The 15,269-nt window shown below is 41.9% G+C and overlaps 1 protein-coding gene and 3 pseudogenes across 2 annotated transcripts; 3 read left to right on the top strand and 1 right to left on the bottom strand.

The window, feature by feature from the left end:
• Positions 1–842: 842 nt before the first annotated feature.
• Positions 843–8,729, bottom strand: arhgap11a (Rho GTPase activating protein 11A). Of its 2 annotated transcripts, XM_088354914.1 has the most exons (12): positions 8,583–8,729; positions 8,091–8,490; positions 6,653–6,720; positions 6,487–6,583; positions 6,165–6,421; positions 5,928–6,091; positions 5,712–5,849; positions 5,250–5,414; positions 5,056–5,185; positions 4,069–4,177; positions 3,411–3,525; positions 843–2,257 (listed from the first exon to the last, which is right to left on the bottom strand). In XM_088354914.1, the coding sequence occupies exons 2-12, from the start codon at positions 8,217–8,219 to the stop codon at positions 1,197–1,199; spliced, it is 2,433 nt and encodes an 810-aa protein (XP_088211040.1). In that variant the 5' UTR covers positions 8,220–8,490; positions 8,583–8,729; the 3' UTR covers positions 843–1,196. The 2 variants fall into 2 exon arrangements, with proteins under 2 accessions (XP_088211040.1, XP_088211041.1); XM_088354915.1 differs by lacking the exon at positions 8,583–8,729 and having other exon boundaries at positions 6,487–6,585; positions 6,650–6,720; positions 8,091–8,235.
• A 4,265-nt stretch (positions 8,730–12,994) lies between these two features.
• Positions 12,995–13,154, top strand: LOC148351694 (U2 spliceosomal RNA; annotated as a pseudogene).
• A 185-nt stretch (positions 13,155–13,339) lies between these two features.
• LOC148351693 (U2 spliceosomal RNA) lies at positions 13,340–13,505 on the top strand (annotated as a pseudogene).
• A 28-nt stretch (positions 13,506–13,533) lies between these two features.
• Positions 13,534–13,747, top strand: LOC148351692 (U2 spliceosomal RNA; annotated as a pseudogene).
• The last annotated feature ends 1,522 nt before the right edge of the window (positions 13,748–15,269 follow it).

Here is a 15,269-nt window from a genome sequence, read left to right as displayed (position 1 = left end):
AAAGTATTTAAAAATCTACTGCCACCTACTGATATGGTTGACTATTACAGTTCCGTGTCTGAGGATACCAAAAGTACTGAATAATGGCCTGAATTTTTGGAAAGGTAAAATTGGGCAAATTCCAGCGGCACACTAGACAAGGTCTCACGGCACACTGGTTGAAAAACACTGCACCAGATGTCGGAAGATGTTCGGGTGTCCAGAGCAGAAAGATGGCCAACACATCTCAATGCCCAATACGTGAGTCTCACTTTGTGTAAATAAGAGCAAATTTGCTCCAATTGCTCTTCCAACGCATACTGTATTTTCAAAAATGCATCTTCATATGAGAGTTCATGCATTTTTGCTTCGAGTTAATTGTTTTTGAATTACATTTTTTTACCAGCAGGAGTGGCTAAATAATTACACACTGTCCCTAACGTCATCCATTGTGCAATGGCTGGTCTTTGCAATGTTGGTAGAACTTAGCTTTGGAAAAAGGTTTGTTAATTGAATGACTAGAAAATATACACCTTGATTTTGTCCATAATCAAGTTAAATGTATTTCCCATTTTGAATGAATTTCACTCATCTATTTGGTTTCAAAACGTAAACTGTACACTGTTGTCGCCTTACTCAATCAAGTGTATCTTTTTACCATGTATTTAGTCCACGTTACAATAAGTTGGCAAAATACAATGCCAATAAAATAACGTTTTATGTTATTACCAAGATGATTGAAATGTATTTTGAGCACATCAGACATATTTAAGAAAGACGAGCACCATCAGAAATCAGCTCACACGCGGCTATCCAACCCCTCCCAGTGGCTGTTAAGATATTGCCGTTTCTACAAGAAAAACTTGAGAAAGAAAATTGTTTATTCGTCGTCTCGGGTGGTTCACCGACAGCTGAACTTGGATTTTTTTTCCAATCAACAAACTTGCTTTTTTTTAAGAAAAACCACGCAAAAGAAGTACATTGGCAAATGTAAACAAGAATGGCGAAGGAATGCATACATTAAAAAAAGTTAAGGCATCTAAGAAAATTTCTGTCATCTCACCAATAAACAAAAATCAACACCATGCTACAATAGAACCCTACTGCTAATCATAACAATATAAGGCACATTCTCAAAGGCCATGTAATAAGAAACAACACCTAACGCAGCTCCAAATAAATTAAATCCCGCTGAATGCAATTCAAAGAAAGCGGCCTCACAAATCAACCGGCTTGGTGGCTGGCAGCAATCGCGTTTGGTTGAGAGGGTTCCTGGGTGAACCTCGGTAATGACGCGCCTCATTTTCCGCCAGCTTCTGCAAAACCACCTTCTGCTGGGCCTCCGGGGTGGACGAGCCCACGTGGGCCCTGGCTTGGACTTTATTGGTCATGTCGCTAAGTGCAACTATCTTGTCCTTGCTGGGCTTTTTGGGGGGCACTGGAGGCGGCTTCTTGAGGTGAGGGGAAAGTCCGCTCTCCAGGCTGACCGCTTTCAAAGAGCGAGCCTTGCCGGAGTCCAGTCTCTGGCGGGCATTTGGTCTCCTGCCGTCCCCGATAAGCGAGTGGATTCTGCGCACGGCCTGCCGAACGGGGGTGCGCTGGAACTTGATCGGGGACCGGATCGGATCTGCTTTGGCGCCTCTGGGGGATTTTAGGGTGAGTTTGTTGAAATGTTGTATGTGGTCTGCCACACGCGGGTGGCGGCGCTCGGGGGGTTGTGGCGGCAGGATGGCGGGCGACGCGCCGTCACGGCGTTTCGGCGTGTGGCCAAATCCCGGCGAGACCTCCAACTTGAAGTGTGCTGGACTCTGCATGTCCAGGGCTTCGATCAACCTGCTATGTTGGACCTTCTCGACCGAGTCGTCGCTTCCCGAGCTATCGTAATCGATGGCGGCATTCACGACTGGATCGACCACTAAACTGTCGATATGCAAAGGCGATAAGGCCTCGACATCAAAAGTCACATTGAAGTCATGAGTTGGCAACTTCAACGCGGGACTTTTTGGCACGAGGTTGGTTTTCAACTCCGGTGTGTCCTCCTCCCGCAATACTGTTTGGCTGAACGCTGTGGAAACGGATCCGCCTTCATTTTGGGAGCCAGTGGGAGGTGTTGACACCGGGATGGCGGGCTCGGATGTACAAGCGTCGTTGAGTCCCCCGCTTTTCGGCGTCTCTGGTAATGACTTTTGGGGCTCCCCGCTCCATGATGTGTGATGGGCACTGGGTTCCTGCTGATAGGTCAGCAGGTTGTCTTCAGACTTGCTCATGAACTTGCAACCTAGTGTGGGAAAGACGGTGATATTAGATCAATGAGGACGGATGTTAAAAAAATGGTTGTGAGATTGAGCCTGCTATAGAAACAAAATAGACAATCTGTTTGCAACAAAATGATTCATCGATTTTCCTTTGGTATTTATTGTGCCTTTTATTTAACTTAATCGAATAATTTATTCACAGCCAACAACAGTTATATGTCAAAGCTTTAGACGTCAACCTTCTATTTAAGTCAACTAGCAATTAACTGGAGTAGTAGTGGATGAGTTAAGTATAAACGTGACGGAGTAGCTTTATGTTACAATTGGGCCATCATGCTTGAACAAACACATTACCAGTGTCTGAGATAACGTGCATCTTTTATGCTAGAAATCAGCTATGTCATATACATGCAATGAATGTTATAAGTAGATTTATAATAAACTTAATTTTAAAGTGTTGTTCTTTTATATATTGTGATTATCAATCCTTAATACTTTGCAACAATAATTTTAATAGAAAATGCATATTTTGTAATTTGCTATAAACTGGCGTAGTAAACTCTGGACAATTTGTAGTATTTTGTAGCACTGTATATATGGATTATTTCGTTTGTGGGTCTCTTTGGGGAAAGAAAAAGTGGAGGTGCTCTCCTGGGTGGCAAGGCGCCTTCTTCAAGTTTAACGGCGGTTGGCACCTTCTTTTCGGTGCGTTAGCGCCCCCTTATTTTGAGGATACGTATTTTGTAGTAGCATTATTATTAATACTTTGATTATTACTGTGCCCTGTGATTGGCTGTCAACCAGTTCAGGGTGTCCCCTGCCCACAGACGATAGCTGGGGTAGGCTCAAGCACCCCCGCGACCCTACTGAGGATAAGCGGTGCAGATAACGGATGGATGATTATTACTTTTGTTGGAATGATAATATCAACAAAATCAGCACTTGTGACGTTTTATAACCATACAAAGCATTTTTATAGTTGTCATTATTTATATATCATTGATGTTATTATTAAATAAGGAATAACAACATAAATTGTGACATAGTAACCTACAGTATGTGGTGGGCATATAAAAATAGCTCTCTTCTCTTTAAATGCAATGGTGAAAGTTAGTAGAGTCTGCTTTCTTTCAATTCAGGGGTTATTAGTAAACTCAATCGAGATTGTATACTCACTTTCAGGCGGTGCGTTTGTGGGCCTTCGCGATGGCTTGCACAGGGTCTCTTTGGCGAAAGAAAAAGTAGTGGTGCTCTCCTGGGTGGCAAGGCGCCAACCTATGGATTCAGATCCCTACACCGCCAACGAGCATGAAATGAGAAACGCAAGATGGAAAAGGGGATTAGTATGGAGGCGTTAAATGAACCCACAGACGGCCGCAACACCGGGGAGAGGGACATTCCTCGTTATTTTGAAGGTTAGTTCTTCAGAGGATGGGGGAAGGGGAGATCGCTCAGAAGAAATAACATTTTTCCTTTGATGGTTGGCAAATTTTATTAAATCAAAAATAGTGTTATGTTAAACTATAGAACATTTCATAAGTAATGACCATTCACCTTACATATCATAATTATTGCACCATGTGTACAGGAGTGCATTCATGTTTCTGAATAACAAAAATAGTAGTTCCTTTACCGTACCATACCCCAAAAATTAAAGTATGAAAAAAAAAATCCAGGGGAATCCTTTATGCATTTCAAAAGTTAAAACGACTAGTAAACAGTCACCCAAAATGTGCAAAATAGGATGTGAGCTCTCTTAAACATGATTTCCTCCAGGAGACAAAGACCTGCCCGTCGCTTACTCGTTAACTTCTATGAGGCAGGCGGCACTTACAGCGTCTTTGTGGTTTCTCCCCAAGCTGAAACGTTGGCGCAGCGACTTGCGCTGGGATTCTTTTTTGTCCACTTTGGGGGAAAAACAGCCCACTCGCCCAGATTCCACCCTGTCAATAAGACAAGAATTGACTCAATTGTATTTATTTGTGTATAATGTGCACTCCTGTATATTGTATGCCCCTTATTATGAATCAAAAACCAGTATAAGTACAATTAAAATAAAATTTGCAATATCTATTAAATATCCATAATAGTTCGATTCATCATCAGATACACCAAATAGTTATTTCCCCTATTTGTGCTTTTTTAAATATATTGACATCTTTTCGGAAACGTTTCCGTTTTCTACATTCAACATTTGTCTCTGGTACTGTGAATTTTTGGCCTTAACATGATCGGCAACTTTGAGCTTGAAAGTGGTATATGCAGAACGTTTCCTCTTTGCAGCCTGAGTTTCCATCTAACGGGTTCCAATAGGTTAAAAATGTGAAGATTGGACTTCAACTTTAAGATCATCCAAATTTTTTAAAGCCTAGAGCTACTTTTTGTTAGTAATTAGCACAAAAGGCAGTTGTAGGAAGTAGGGTTATATAAATTCAGTCAACCAATAAATAAAAAAAATCGTTTAACTAGAAAATCACAATGACCCAGCAACGGTGAGCCATTTTCTGAACAGGTCCGCAGTCACTGCAGCCGTCTTTAGGGGGCACCCACAGGCACTACGTTGGAGACCCCTGCTCCATTGGTAATAGCGCAAAACAGCAATGCTGACCTCACGTTTCAGTGTGGCCGAGGCGAGGGAATAAATAAAACGCACTTTAAGTTATTTTTAGGTAAAAAAAAAAGTGAGTAATGAACCATTACATATGGTACTTTAAAAAGCACCTACTTTTCATTTTCACACACTGCCTCTATAGTAGCTTTTCGCTTCATGCTATCCCATAAACGCAAAGGCATTGTAATCGAGAAATATGCAAGCAGGTACCTGCTGACTGCGTGTCTCCCGCTCGCCCGCCTATTCTTTTTTCTCACAGAGGTGGCTGGCTGCCTTTGACACTTCCCAGCGGAGAGCAAAATGCTTTGGGATGATTCCAACACTCCGGACGCACTTGAAACTTCATCGAGACAAGGGCAAAAGCTCTTAAACCTGATCAAACGAGCAAAATATTTTATTTCTACCTGATCCGGGGGTGGAGGTGCCGCTGAACAACGAACTGGGCAACAATTCCGTCTTCTTGACTGAGCGACGTTTCTTGTTGGAGAATCCCAAAGAGTATCCGGGATCTAAAGGCAGTTTTCGCTTGGAGGTTGGCGTCGACAGCACAGGAGTGGCGGATGAAAAGGCTGATTTAAAAGCGAACAGATACACGAGATGCTTAAACGATTTGTCTAATTATAACAAAAACATATACTTACTATGAGCAAAGGTAAGTATTATGCAAATATGTTTTTGTCATAAAATAAGGAAAACAACATGTAATTGAAACTGGCCAAGTTCCTGTGGCACAGCAAACAGTAGTCGAGAAACACCGTAATAGGACACGGTGAAGGTTTTTTTTTTAATAAAACTGATATATAAATTGATAAAAATTAATCCCATTTGTCTCATTACACTCTTTCCATTCCAAATTTACATCTCACCTCCAAGACTTTGTCTGGTTCTCCGCCTCATGCCGGAGTTTTGGTCGAGTTCCTGAAGTTGGCTAAACGCAGGCGAAAGAATTGCCTGGGAATTCATCAAGTCTGAGACCTTCTCTTTAAGGGACTGCGGCAGCAGGCCTACATTTTACAGATCGAGTAAATGCTTTTAGAACTAAACGAGACTGTAGCCAAGAGGAATATCAGACTGCATGATACCAAAGTTGTGGGCATGCTCTATGAAGCAGCGGACAACAGCCGCCTGCAAGCGGATGCGCTTTTCCGTGTTGGCGTTCATCTTCTCCGTACCTTCCCCGCATTGAAGGAGACTTGGAGCCAAGATCACAGACAAATTTGCACTGTCCATTTTGTTCTCTGCACTCCTGGGAAAAAAAGACGGAGGGATTTGCACCAATTGGGAAACAAGTCAACCACCAAAAAGAAAAATGCAAGCACCTCCTGGAGACATTCTGGAGGACATCAAAAAAGTAGCGTAGAGCACTGAGGCTCCTGTCAGGCAGGACACAAGTCAGCAGTATGGTGGCGGCAGTGCGGTCTCCCTCAGCAGGGAGTTGCTGGGCTTTGAGAAAGGCTTCCTGCAGCTCGCTGGTTAACGCCGGTTCCGGCAGCTCCCGGAAAAACTGCTTCACCAGGCCAGCCACGTCACAGGGTAGCGCGACAGACAGACATTCCTCACCAGAATCTACTTGAGCCTGTCGGCGTGCAATAAAGTGAGAGTAGAGGTCGCACTGTGGGAGCATATTTATCAATCGCTTACCCGAAGGCCTTTGAGACGAAGGACCGAGCCAGATTTTCGGAATAGACCTTCTGTGTCCGCGTGCGCTTGCAACTTAGTGCATGCGTCCACCAGAAAGCTGTGAGAGCAAAGGCATTGTATGTTAGTGTGATCCGGGGGGGGGGTTGTAGAAAAACTCTTAACTTACCGTGGAACACATCCAGTTGCCATATCATAATATGGTAAGCACTCCAGTGGAACTCCAAACACCTTTGTCTAGATATGACAAATAGCAAATTCAAAAATGTTTCAATTAGTTAAGGTATTTGTAATATTGACCTTAAAAGTGTATCTTTGAGATTCTTAATCATCATTGATCCTTTTTCTGAACCCATTACCCTCATTAAGGCCACAGGGGCAGTGAGCAGGGGACACCGGGGACTGATTGCTAGCCAATCACAGAGGACACATACTACCATTCTTACTCGCACACCTACCTAGGGACAAAATATATACAGTGCACAGAATCCAAATTTAAACAGAGAATCAAACACTGTCACTGCTTAAAATTAAAATTTCTTCATTTGTGAAATTTTGCACATGCATAACATTCCATGTTTAATTCCATCTCCTGGGGCAGCTGTTGTGTCATCAACTGAAAATGACATAATAGGTGTGCAAGACTCGAAGGACATTTGCATCTCAGGCATCTAAACTGCTCTATTTTCGAGATTTTGAAACAGGAGCCTTCTTGTTGCTGTCAAGTGGACCTTTTGCGTGATTTCAGTTATTACCTATATTTAATGTCGACTGTATATTGTCTGCAGCACGGAGGGGGTTAGCGCGTTTGCGGCACAGTTCTGGGGTCATGAGATCGGACCTTCCTGTGTGGAGTTTGCATGTTCTCCCGATGCCTGCGTGGGTTTCCTCCAGGCACTCCGGTTTCCTCCCACATTCCAAAAAAACATGTTCGAATTGTCCCTAGGTATGAATGAGCGAGTGAGTTGTCTGTGCCCTGCGACTGGCTAGCAACCAGTTCACGTTGTCCCATGCCAACTACCCGAAGATAGATACCCTACTGAGGATAAGCAGTGCAGATAATGGATGGGTGGATGTATATTGTCTGTTGATGCCCCTAGCAACATCCATTGCAGCCTTCTCGTTCTAAAATGGAGATTACAGTACCTCATGTGTGACTCCTTCTCAATGGTTCTTAATTTTACCCATGCTGAGGTTTTTAGAATGTGCCCTTCCCATTGTGTAAGTTTTGGTCTGAAGATGCTGTAACGTTGGTCTGTGCTGCCCTTCGAGACTTCTTATGATTAAGGGTTATACAAATAATGTGACTTAACTTTTAAGAGCTCAAAACAACACTTTATCAATATATCAGGTTTACAAATTGCCTGTCCCACATTTTAAGAAGTGTATGTTGTCGTCCTAAATTTAACTAGAATACAGTTTAGGTTCTATTCTTAGCTGCCCTCTGAGTCTTTTTTCAAGCAATAATAAAAATGAGGAAGTAAAACTTTAGTTGATGGAGTCTTGTGATCACGGATCTTTAGACCCCTACGCGCCAATTTGATCATATGTAGTGTGCAGGTATGGAATGGCAAATACAAATTCACGTATCCCATGTGTTAACTCACCAAGTTAGTTGTTGTCGACCTGCAGCCACCTGTTTTGTTTTTGTTCCAGTTCTTTGTCTTGATCCCATACGCTGCGCGGAGATGTTGCACAGCCACCAAGCGACCCGCTTGTCTCTCCTCAAACATCATTTTGGCCTTTTGCCTTTGCTAAATAGGACACTAATAACAACGTGCACTCTCTCACGAAATCAAGGACTATTGTATTTGCCTTATGTGGCAAATATTTTTTTTTTATTATCACCAAGTCATTAATACACGAAGGTGAGCAATACGTACAACACCCATGTTTTAGCGAAAGAAAAGCAACGATTAATCAGGAAAATAAATAATTTTGTGCAAAAGAAATACCAAAATATTCGAAGAGTAAAATTGCGAAGCTAGCAATGCTAACTTTCGGTACCTGCAGAAAACGGTTGCAAACAAAACAGAAATTCCGGTATTGTTAATCCATTCGAAATTCCATTTAGAATTTTTAAGCAGAAACTACTGTACCATTTCTGTTCCCTAACTTTCCAGCTACATTTGCTCTTTCCCCATTTTGTGTACCTCGGTAGAGAGAAATCCCTTCTGAGTGTTTCCGCTATGTATTCAAACTACAGTGCTGTTTCCTTCTGCGCTCCCATTGGCTGGAAATGTTTGAATGTCGCTTTTTAGTGCGCTTGGTTTATTGAAAGACATCATTTTACAGGGGCGGGGCCGTATTTTTCTACTTTCACTGACGGAACGCCTAAAAGCTATTAAACACAGACGTTATTGTATATGAAAGCAAACGTCAAGTCATACACCTCCAGAACCCTTGTTAGAATCTGATATGGTGAAATTGTGAATGTGTTTAATTGCTGTTAAAAAGTGTCGATAAAAATTGTTCAAACCTCATATTGTTAGAATATGATATAATGAAATTGTGAATGTGTTTAATTGCTGTTAAAAGTGTCAATAAAATTGTTCAATCCAAAAAAACCTTCATTTTCATTGACTGTTAATTTGACTATTACTGTATTATGAGTTATTAGTTATCATTTATTTTATTCATTTATTTTTGATATGAGTAAAAGTTCATTTCATCCCAAAATTTTGACAATATTTGAATTTCTAAATTTTTAAAAACGCACATCTGGCTACATATATTTTTCTGGGTCGAATAATTAAACGGAGGACGTTGGGTTACTATTATCTCATCTCATCTCATTAGCCGTACCGCTTATCCTCATTAGGGTCGCGGGGGGGCTGGAGCCCATCCCGGTCATCTCCGGGCAGTGGGCAGGGGACACCCTGAACTGGTTGCCAGCCAATCGCAGGGCACACAGGGACAGACAACTCATTCGCTTATTCACACCTAGGGACAATTTTGGACCGGCCAATTCACCTGACATGCATGTTTTTGGAACGTGGGAGGAAACCGGAGTGCCCGGAGGAAACCCACGCAAGCACGGGGAGAACATACAAACTACGCACAGGAAGTCTGGAGCTGGATTTGAACCCACGACAGGTTCCCATGACATGAACTGTGCCGCACAAGCGCTAACCACTGCCCCGCCGTGCTGCCCCTGGGTTACTATTATATTTATATTAAAAATGTATTTCTTTAGATAGATAGATAGATAGATAGATAGATAGATAGATAGATATCATTCCCGCAGGGAAATTCACATTTCCAGCATCATCCCTTCGCTGAGAACAATACAATAATAGAGCAAAAGGAATACAATATACAAATACCCAATGTGACGTGCTAATACCCACTGTAGCGTGTTGTATAGAGTATTTAAGTAGTGCTACATAAAAAACACACTGCAATAAAAGTACGGTAATATGCAATGTAGGGGGTGTGGTTTAATGTGGGCCTTGAATTTCCCTTCGGGGATGAACAAAGTATCTATCTATCTATCTATCTATCTTTACTCCGCCGGGTGGAGTTAAAGAGCCTCATGGCATGAGGAAGAAAAGATCTCTTCAGTCTGTCCGTGGTACAAGACAGTGACAGCAGTCTGTCGCTGAAGCTGCTCTTCTGTCTGGATATAATGCTGTGTAGTGGATGTGATGAATTGTTGAAAAAATAACTCCTGATGTTAAATGTTTATGAAGTGCATACTTTGTGCAGCATTTTTGAGTCATCGGTAAAAAACAAGTTCTAACTAAATTTACATTAATACAACCAATGTATCAAGAGTTTCTTTAAGTGTTTTTCTGGTGAAAGGTTCTGTTTTCTTATTTTAATTTTGAATATGTTTCCCCCGCAAGAAGAAAATGGACTTAAAAGCTTCAGCTTCAGATTACTCGATTGTTCTCAGCTCAGGGATGCTGCTGGAAAAGTGAATTTCCCTTCGGGATGAATAAAGTATCTATCTATCTATTTATCTATCTATCTATCTATCTATCTATCTACTCCCTCAGGGCACATGTTTATGTATCCAATTATTGTATTGTACAGCTGTTTTTTGAGCAAATAGGGTTTCCTTTTGTTCATCGATGATTTATTTTTGTTTCTTTGTTCGTTTGTTTTATGCTGGGCCTAAAAAAAAAGCCACAATCGAATAAGCACACAACTTTGCATAGGTTTTTTTATGTGTGTTTTTTGTCTTTGTTTTTTCAGATTCTAATGATTAATGAATAAAAAAAAAAAAAGGAAGATTTAGGAACTTATGTAGCTTCTCCCCTGGCTCACCAGAAAGAATGGTTTACCTTTTTGGCATCATTTTCGTAACAACTAATATGAACAAAAATGGGTTACTCTGAAGGATTGTTCCCTCTAAGATTCCACAGGTCTGAGCGATCACAAAAATGTTGTGAGCATGACTTGGAACAATGGTGACCAACATCAATCCTGCGTGTGAAAACCAACCATTACTAACCATGCCCAAAACCTGAGCTCAAATCAAGTTATATTTTGCTGCGTTTTTGGGCAATGCTAATTTAAAACATTTTTTTTACATATTAATGAATTGGCTAATATACTATTAGAAAGGCTGCACACCCCACAAACGTGCGGTTTTTACAACAACTTTTGCATGAGATTTCCATTTTTTTTTCAAAGTACCTTTTGTCATAAGATACAAAATTTTGTGGATTTATTTAGTTAATGCACAATACAGAACTTTATTTAATCACATTAGTGGTAGTAGTGTTGGCAAAAAGATTGAGTTAATAGATTTGAAAATGATTTGAATGTATGGCGGCACAACCGATGAGTGGTTAGCACATCGGTGGCACAGTTTTGAGGTCATGGGTTCAAATCCAGCTCCCGTACCTGCGTGGGTTTCCGTGGGTCAGACTCTTGGGATGTTTGACAACACAACAGAAGCAAAATATGTTAAGTTGTTTTATAACTATGGTCAAGGAGAAAGAATCATGTTAACAAACTGCGCAAAAGGAGAAACTTACTGAAAGTCACAGTACGTACAAGGTACATCCACCATTTCAACAGCGAGGACAATCTCCTCCATTACCCCCGCTTTTTCAGTATCCCCATCTCCACCCTCTTACTCCAGCTCTTGTCCGCACTTACTTTTGTTTACTCGATCCAGCAATGATATTGACTTCAAAATCCCACGTTTAAAACACACAGAGGGAGCCTGTGTTGGTTTTACCTGCATCCACTGTAATCTCGGCCGAATTTTCCAAGGTATTCATTTTGCAATTTTGCCCCCTGGTTTTTATTCACTGAACAAATTTTCTTGTGCATTGAAAAGGCCTGGGAAGTGTGCAATTGTGCATGCATGCAAGTCAGAAGGAGCATTGATTGTTATTTTAAGTTTTAGTGACAAAAAGTGAAATTGCAAATATGGTTCTGATTAAGTCAAGTCGTGGTTAGCGCTTGTGCGGCACAGTTCATGTCATGGGAACCTGTCGTGGGTTCAAATCCAGCTCCAGACTTCCTGTGCGGAGTTTGTATGTTCTCCCCGTGCTTGCGTGGGTTTCCTCCGGGCACTCCGGTTTCCTCCCACTTTCCAAAAACATGCATTTCAGGTGAATTGGCCGGTCCAAATTGTCCCTAGGTGTGAATGAGCGAATGAGTTGTCTGTCCCTGTGTGCCCTGCGATTGGTTGGCAACCAGTTCAGGGTGTCCCCTGCCCACTGCCTGGAGATGGCTGGGATGGGCTCCAGCCCCCCCCCCCCGCGACCCTAATGAGGATAAGCGGTACGGCTAATGAGATGAGAATGAGATGTTTATTTGTATAGCCCTAATCACAAAGAGTCTTAAATGGCTGCACAGATCAAAGCCTATTGCAAACTACAGACTATTATGACACCATCCCCTCATCTAAAACCTCTCATTGAAAGAAATCTCACAATAATAGATTAAATCAACAAGATTTACAGCATATTTCTTTGACTTTGTCAACAAACTCAGGCTTTATTTTCTTTTAGAATTAGACAAAGCAACCCTTACTGTTTTAGTGTGCGAGGAATTATATATTTGGACTGAGTTCCTCTTCATTCTACAGCAACAACTTGATGGTATGCAAGCCAAAGTTGTTGCAAGCGTGATGTTGAAAATGTCAGGAAAAAAATGTTAAAACGTCATATCGTCACGTCATATTGTCAAATATAAAAAAATTGTAAATATGCTTGATGGCTGTGTTTTGCTGCTGTTGGTGTCGGTGGATTTGTTCAGACCGAGGACAATCGACTTTGGCCTGGACGGATCTATTGACACTAACAAAGATGTTATATAATGAAATTGTGAATATGTTTGATTTTCGAGAAGGTTTGTTCAAACCTCACTTTGTGTTTGCTGTTAAAAACGTAATATTGGAATATAATATTGTGAATGTGCTTAATTGCTGTTGAGATTGTCATGACTGTTTTCTGTTTTTAGTGTCAATAAATTTGTTCAAACCAAAAAAAGCGTGATAATTGATTTGACCTTTGATGCCAAGTCCTTAGCTTGGCCTTGATGCTAGGTCCTTAGCTTGGCCTTCTTGGCCTTGCTTGGCCTTTTGATGCTAGGTCCTTAGCTTGGCCTCTTTGATTTTTGCATTTCGGAGATGGAATATGAGCTTGCTCTGTCCACTCCACGCATCGGCCCGGTATTGCAGTACCTCCGGGAACGGTGCATTCGCAATGATCGCAGCAAGGCTTTAGGGCTAGGACCTTAGCTTGGCCTTTTGGCTGAGAGTAAGTGTCCCGGCTCCTAGGCTTTGTAGCGTATTATGAACTGACCGATAACGGATAATGGATAATGAATAACGAAGATAGATCAATAACCCTTAAAAAAAACCCGCATTCCAAGGCTTTGATGCTTGTCCTTAGCTTGGCCTTTTGGCCTTTTAAGTCCTTAGCTTGGCCTTTTGTGTACTTTCTATGAAGTCACTATCTTTGATTTTTGCATTTCGGAGATGGAATATGAGCTTGCTCTGTCCACTCCACGCATCGGCCCGGTATTGCAGTACCTCCGGGAACGGTGCATTCGCAATGATCGCAGCAAGGCTTTAGGGCTAGGACCTTAGCTTAGCCTTTTGGCTGAGAGTAAGAGTCCCGGCTCCTTGGCTTTGTAGCGTATTATGAACTGACCGATTACGGATAATGGATAATGAATAACGAAGATAGATCAATAACCCTTAAAAACCCCATTCCGGAGATGGAATAAGAGCTTGCTCTGTCCACTCCACGCATCGGCCCGGTATTGCAGTACCTCCGGGAACGGTGCTTTCGCAATGATCGCAACAAGGCTTTAGGGCTGGGACCTTAGCTTGGCCTATTGGCTGAGAGTAAGTGTCCCGATTCCTAGGCTTTGTAGCGTATTATGAACTGACCGATAACGGATAATGAATAATGAATAACGAAGATAGATAAATAACCCTTAAAAACCCCAACCCCCCTTCACTGTCAATGTTGGGATTAAGCAAGGCAATGTCTTGGCCCCAGTACTTTTTAATACACTACTCTCAACAGTCACCCACTTGCTCCACCATGCCTTGCACCACAAGCATGGTGTAGACTTGGAATACTGCCTTAACGGTAGCCTCTTCAACATCAGAGGGCTCTAGGTGCATACAAAGACATCAACATACAACATCCATGAACTCCAGTACACAGACGACTGTGCTAACCTGGCGCATAGCCCAGAGTATATGCTACATGCCTTTGACACCATCTCAGCTCTATACTATTTTTGCCTTCAGGTTAACAACACCAAGAAAACCGAGGTTATGGCTCAACTCTGCACTGCATCCCCCTCACTTGTGAGTTTCCTTATCAACGGGAATCCACCCAGTGTTACTGACAACTTCCCATAACTGGGCTCCATAGTTCTTGCAGACTCCATCGGGTTCAAAGGTCCACATCCGCTTTTGGACGTCTCCAAAAGAGGGTGTTTAGCAACCACAATCTGAAAACCACCACCAGTCTACATTGCAGTCTGTGTCTCCACCCTACTACAGTATATGGGGCAGAAACATGGACACCATACAGTCGCCATATCATTTTAGATGTCTTAATCAATCGGAAAAATTTGCACTGAAGCGTCTCTGGCCATCTGCACTGGGTTTGCCACACCATCTGCATGCATGTCTACCATCTCCCTCGCCAAGTTTTTTATCGTCGAATCAAGCAGCTGTTGGCCAGAGACGTCGCTACAAGGACTATACAAAAAAACTCTTGAGGCGTTACAACATCAACCCTGGCCACCTCAGGAACCTAACTGGCAAGCAGACCAACCTAAAGAGACACATGCAGGAAAGCAACTGACACACTGTAATAAACAACATTTTCATTCAAAAGAGGATGGCAAGACGCTCACAGTGACATCAGCAGGCAGAAATTAACCTCTTTCAAACATCAGGACATGCCCGTTGTGGGAGAGTGTGTGTATCTAAAATCGGCCTTTATAGCCCCATGAAGTGGCATCAACGTTAGAAACACTGGCCCTTAACCCTTTACTATGAATGCACTCATGTATGGTGCATGGATGTTTCGCTTTACTGCAACATTTGCTACTCAACTAAGCTTTTGGATAAAAATATACAAAATGTCAACAAGCCCTAGCTCCATTCTATATTACAGAGTAAATTCAGCCCAAAATTTTCATTGAAAACTAAAAAGAAGAAAAAGACCACTGAAGACATTGTTTGCGCGGTTTTGTGATCTAGATTGCATGAGTTTCCTGAATTAAACAAACTGTAGTGGAAATGAATTAAATAGTGTGCTTCTTTTTACTACTGTGCAGTTGATAAACAC

This window comes from Urocampus carinirostris, chromosome 15 (assembly GCF_059441175.1).
Source record: "Urocampus carinirostris isolate Australia breed hairy pipefish chromosome 15, RoL_Ucar_1.0, whole genome shotgun sequence".
NCBI lineage: Eukaryota > Metazoa > Chordata > Actinopteri > Syngnathiformes > Syngnathidae > Urocampus > Urocampus carinirostris.
The sequence above is the reverse complement of the archived record's forward strand: the minus strand, read 5'-3'. Positions and strand labels throughout refer to the sequence as shown.

Coding starts and splice junctions, on each gene's coding strand:
- arhgap11a (XM_088354914.1), bottom strand. CDS start 8,219: ATGATGTTTGAGGAGAGACAAGCGGGTCGCTTGGTGGCTGTGCAACAT. Junction 4,178..5,055: donor GGGAGACACGCAGTCAGCAG/GTACCTGCTTGC, acceptor TCTTATTGACAG/GGTGGAATCTGGGCGAGTGG. Junction 3,526..4,068: donor GGAGAAACCACAAAGACGCT/GTAAGTGCCGCC, acceptor TTGGCGGTGTAG/GGATCTGAATCCATAGGTTG.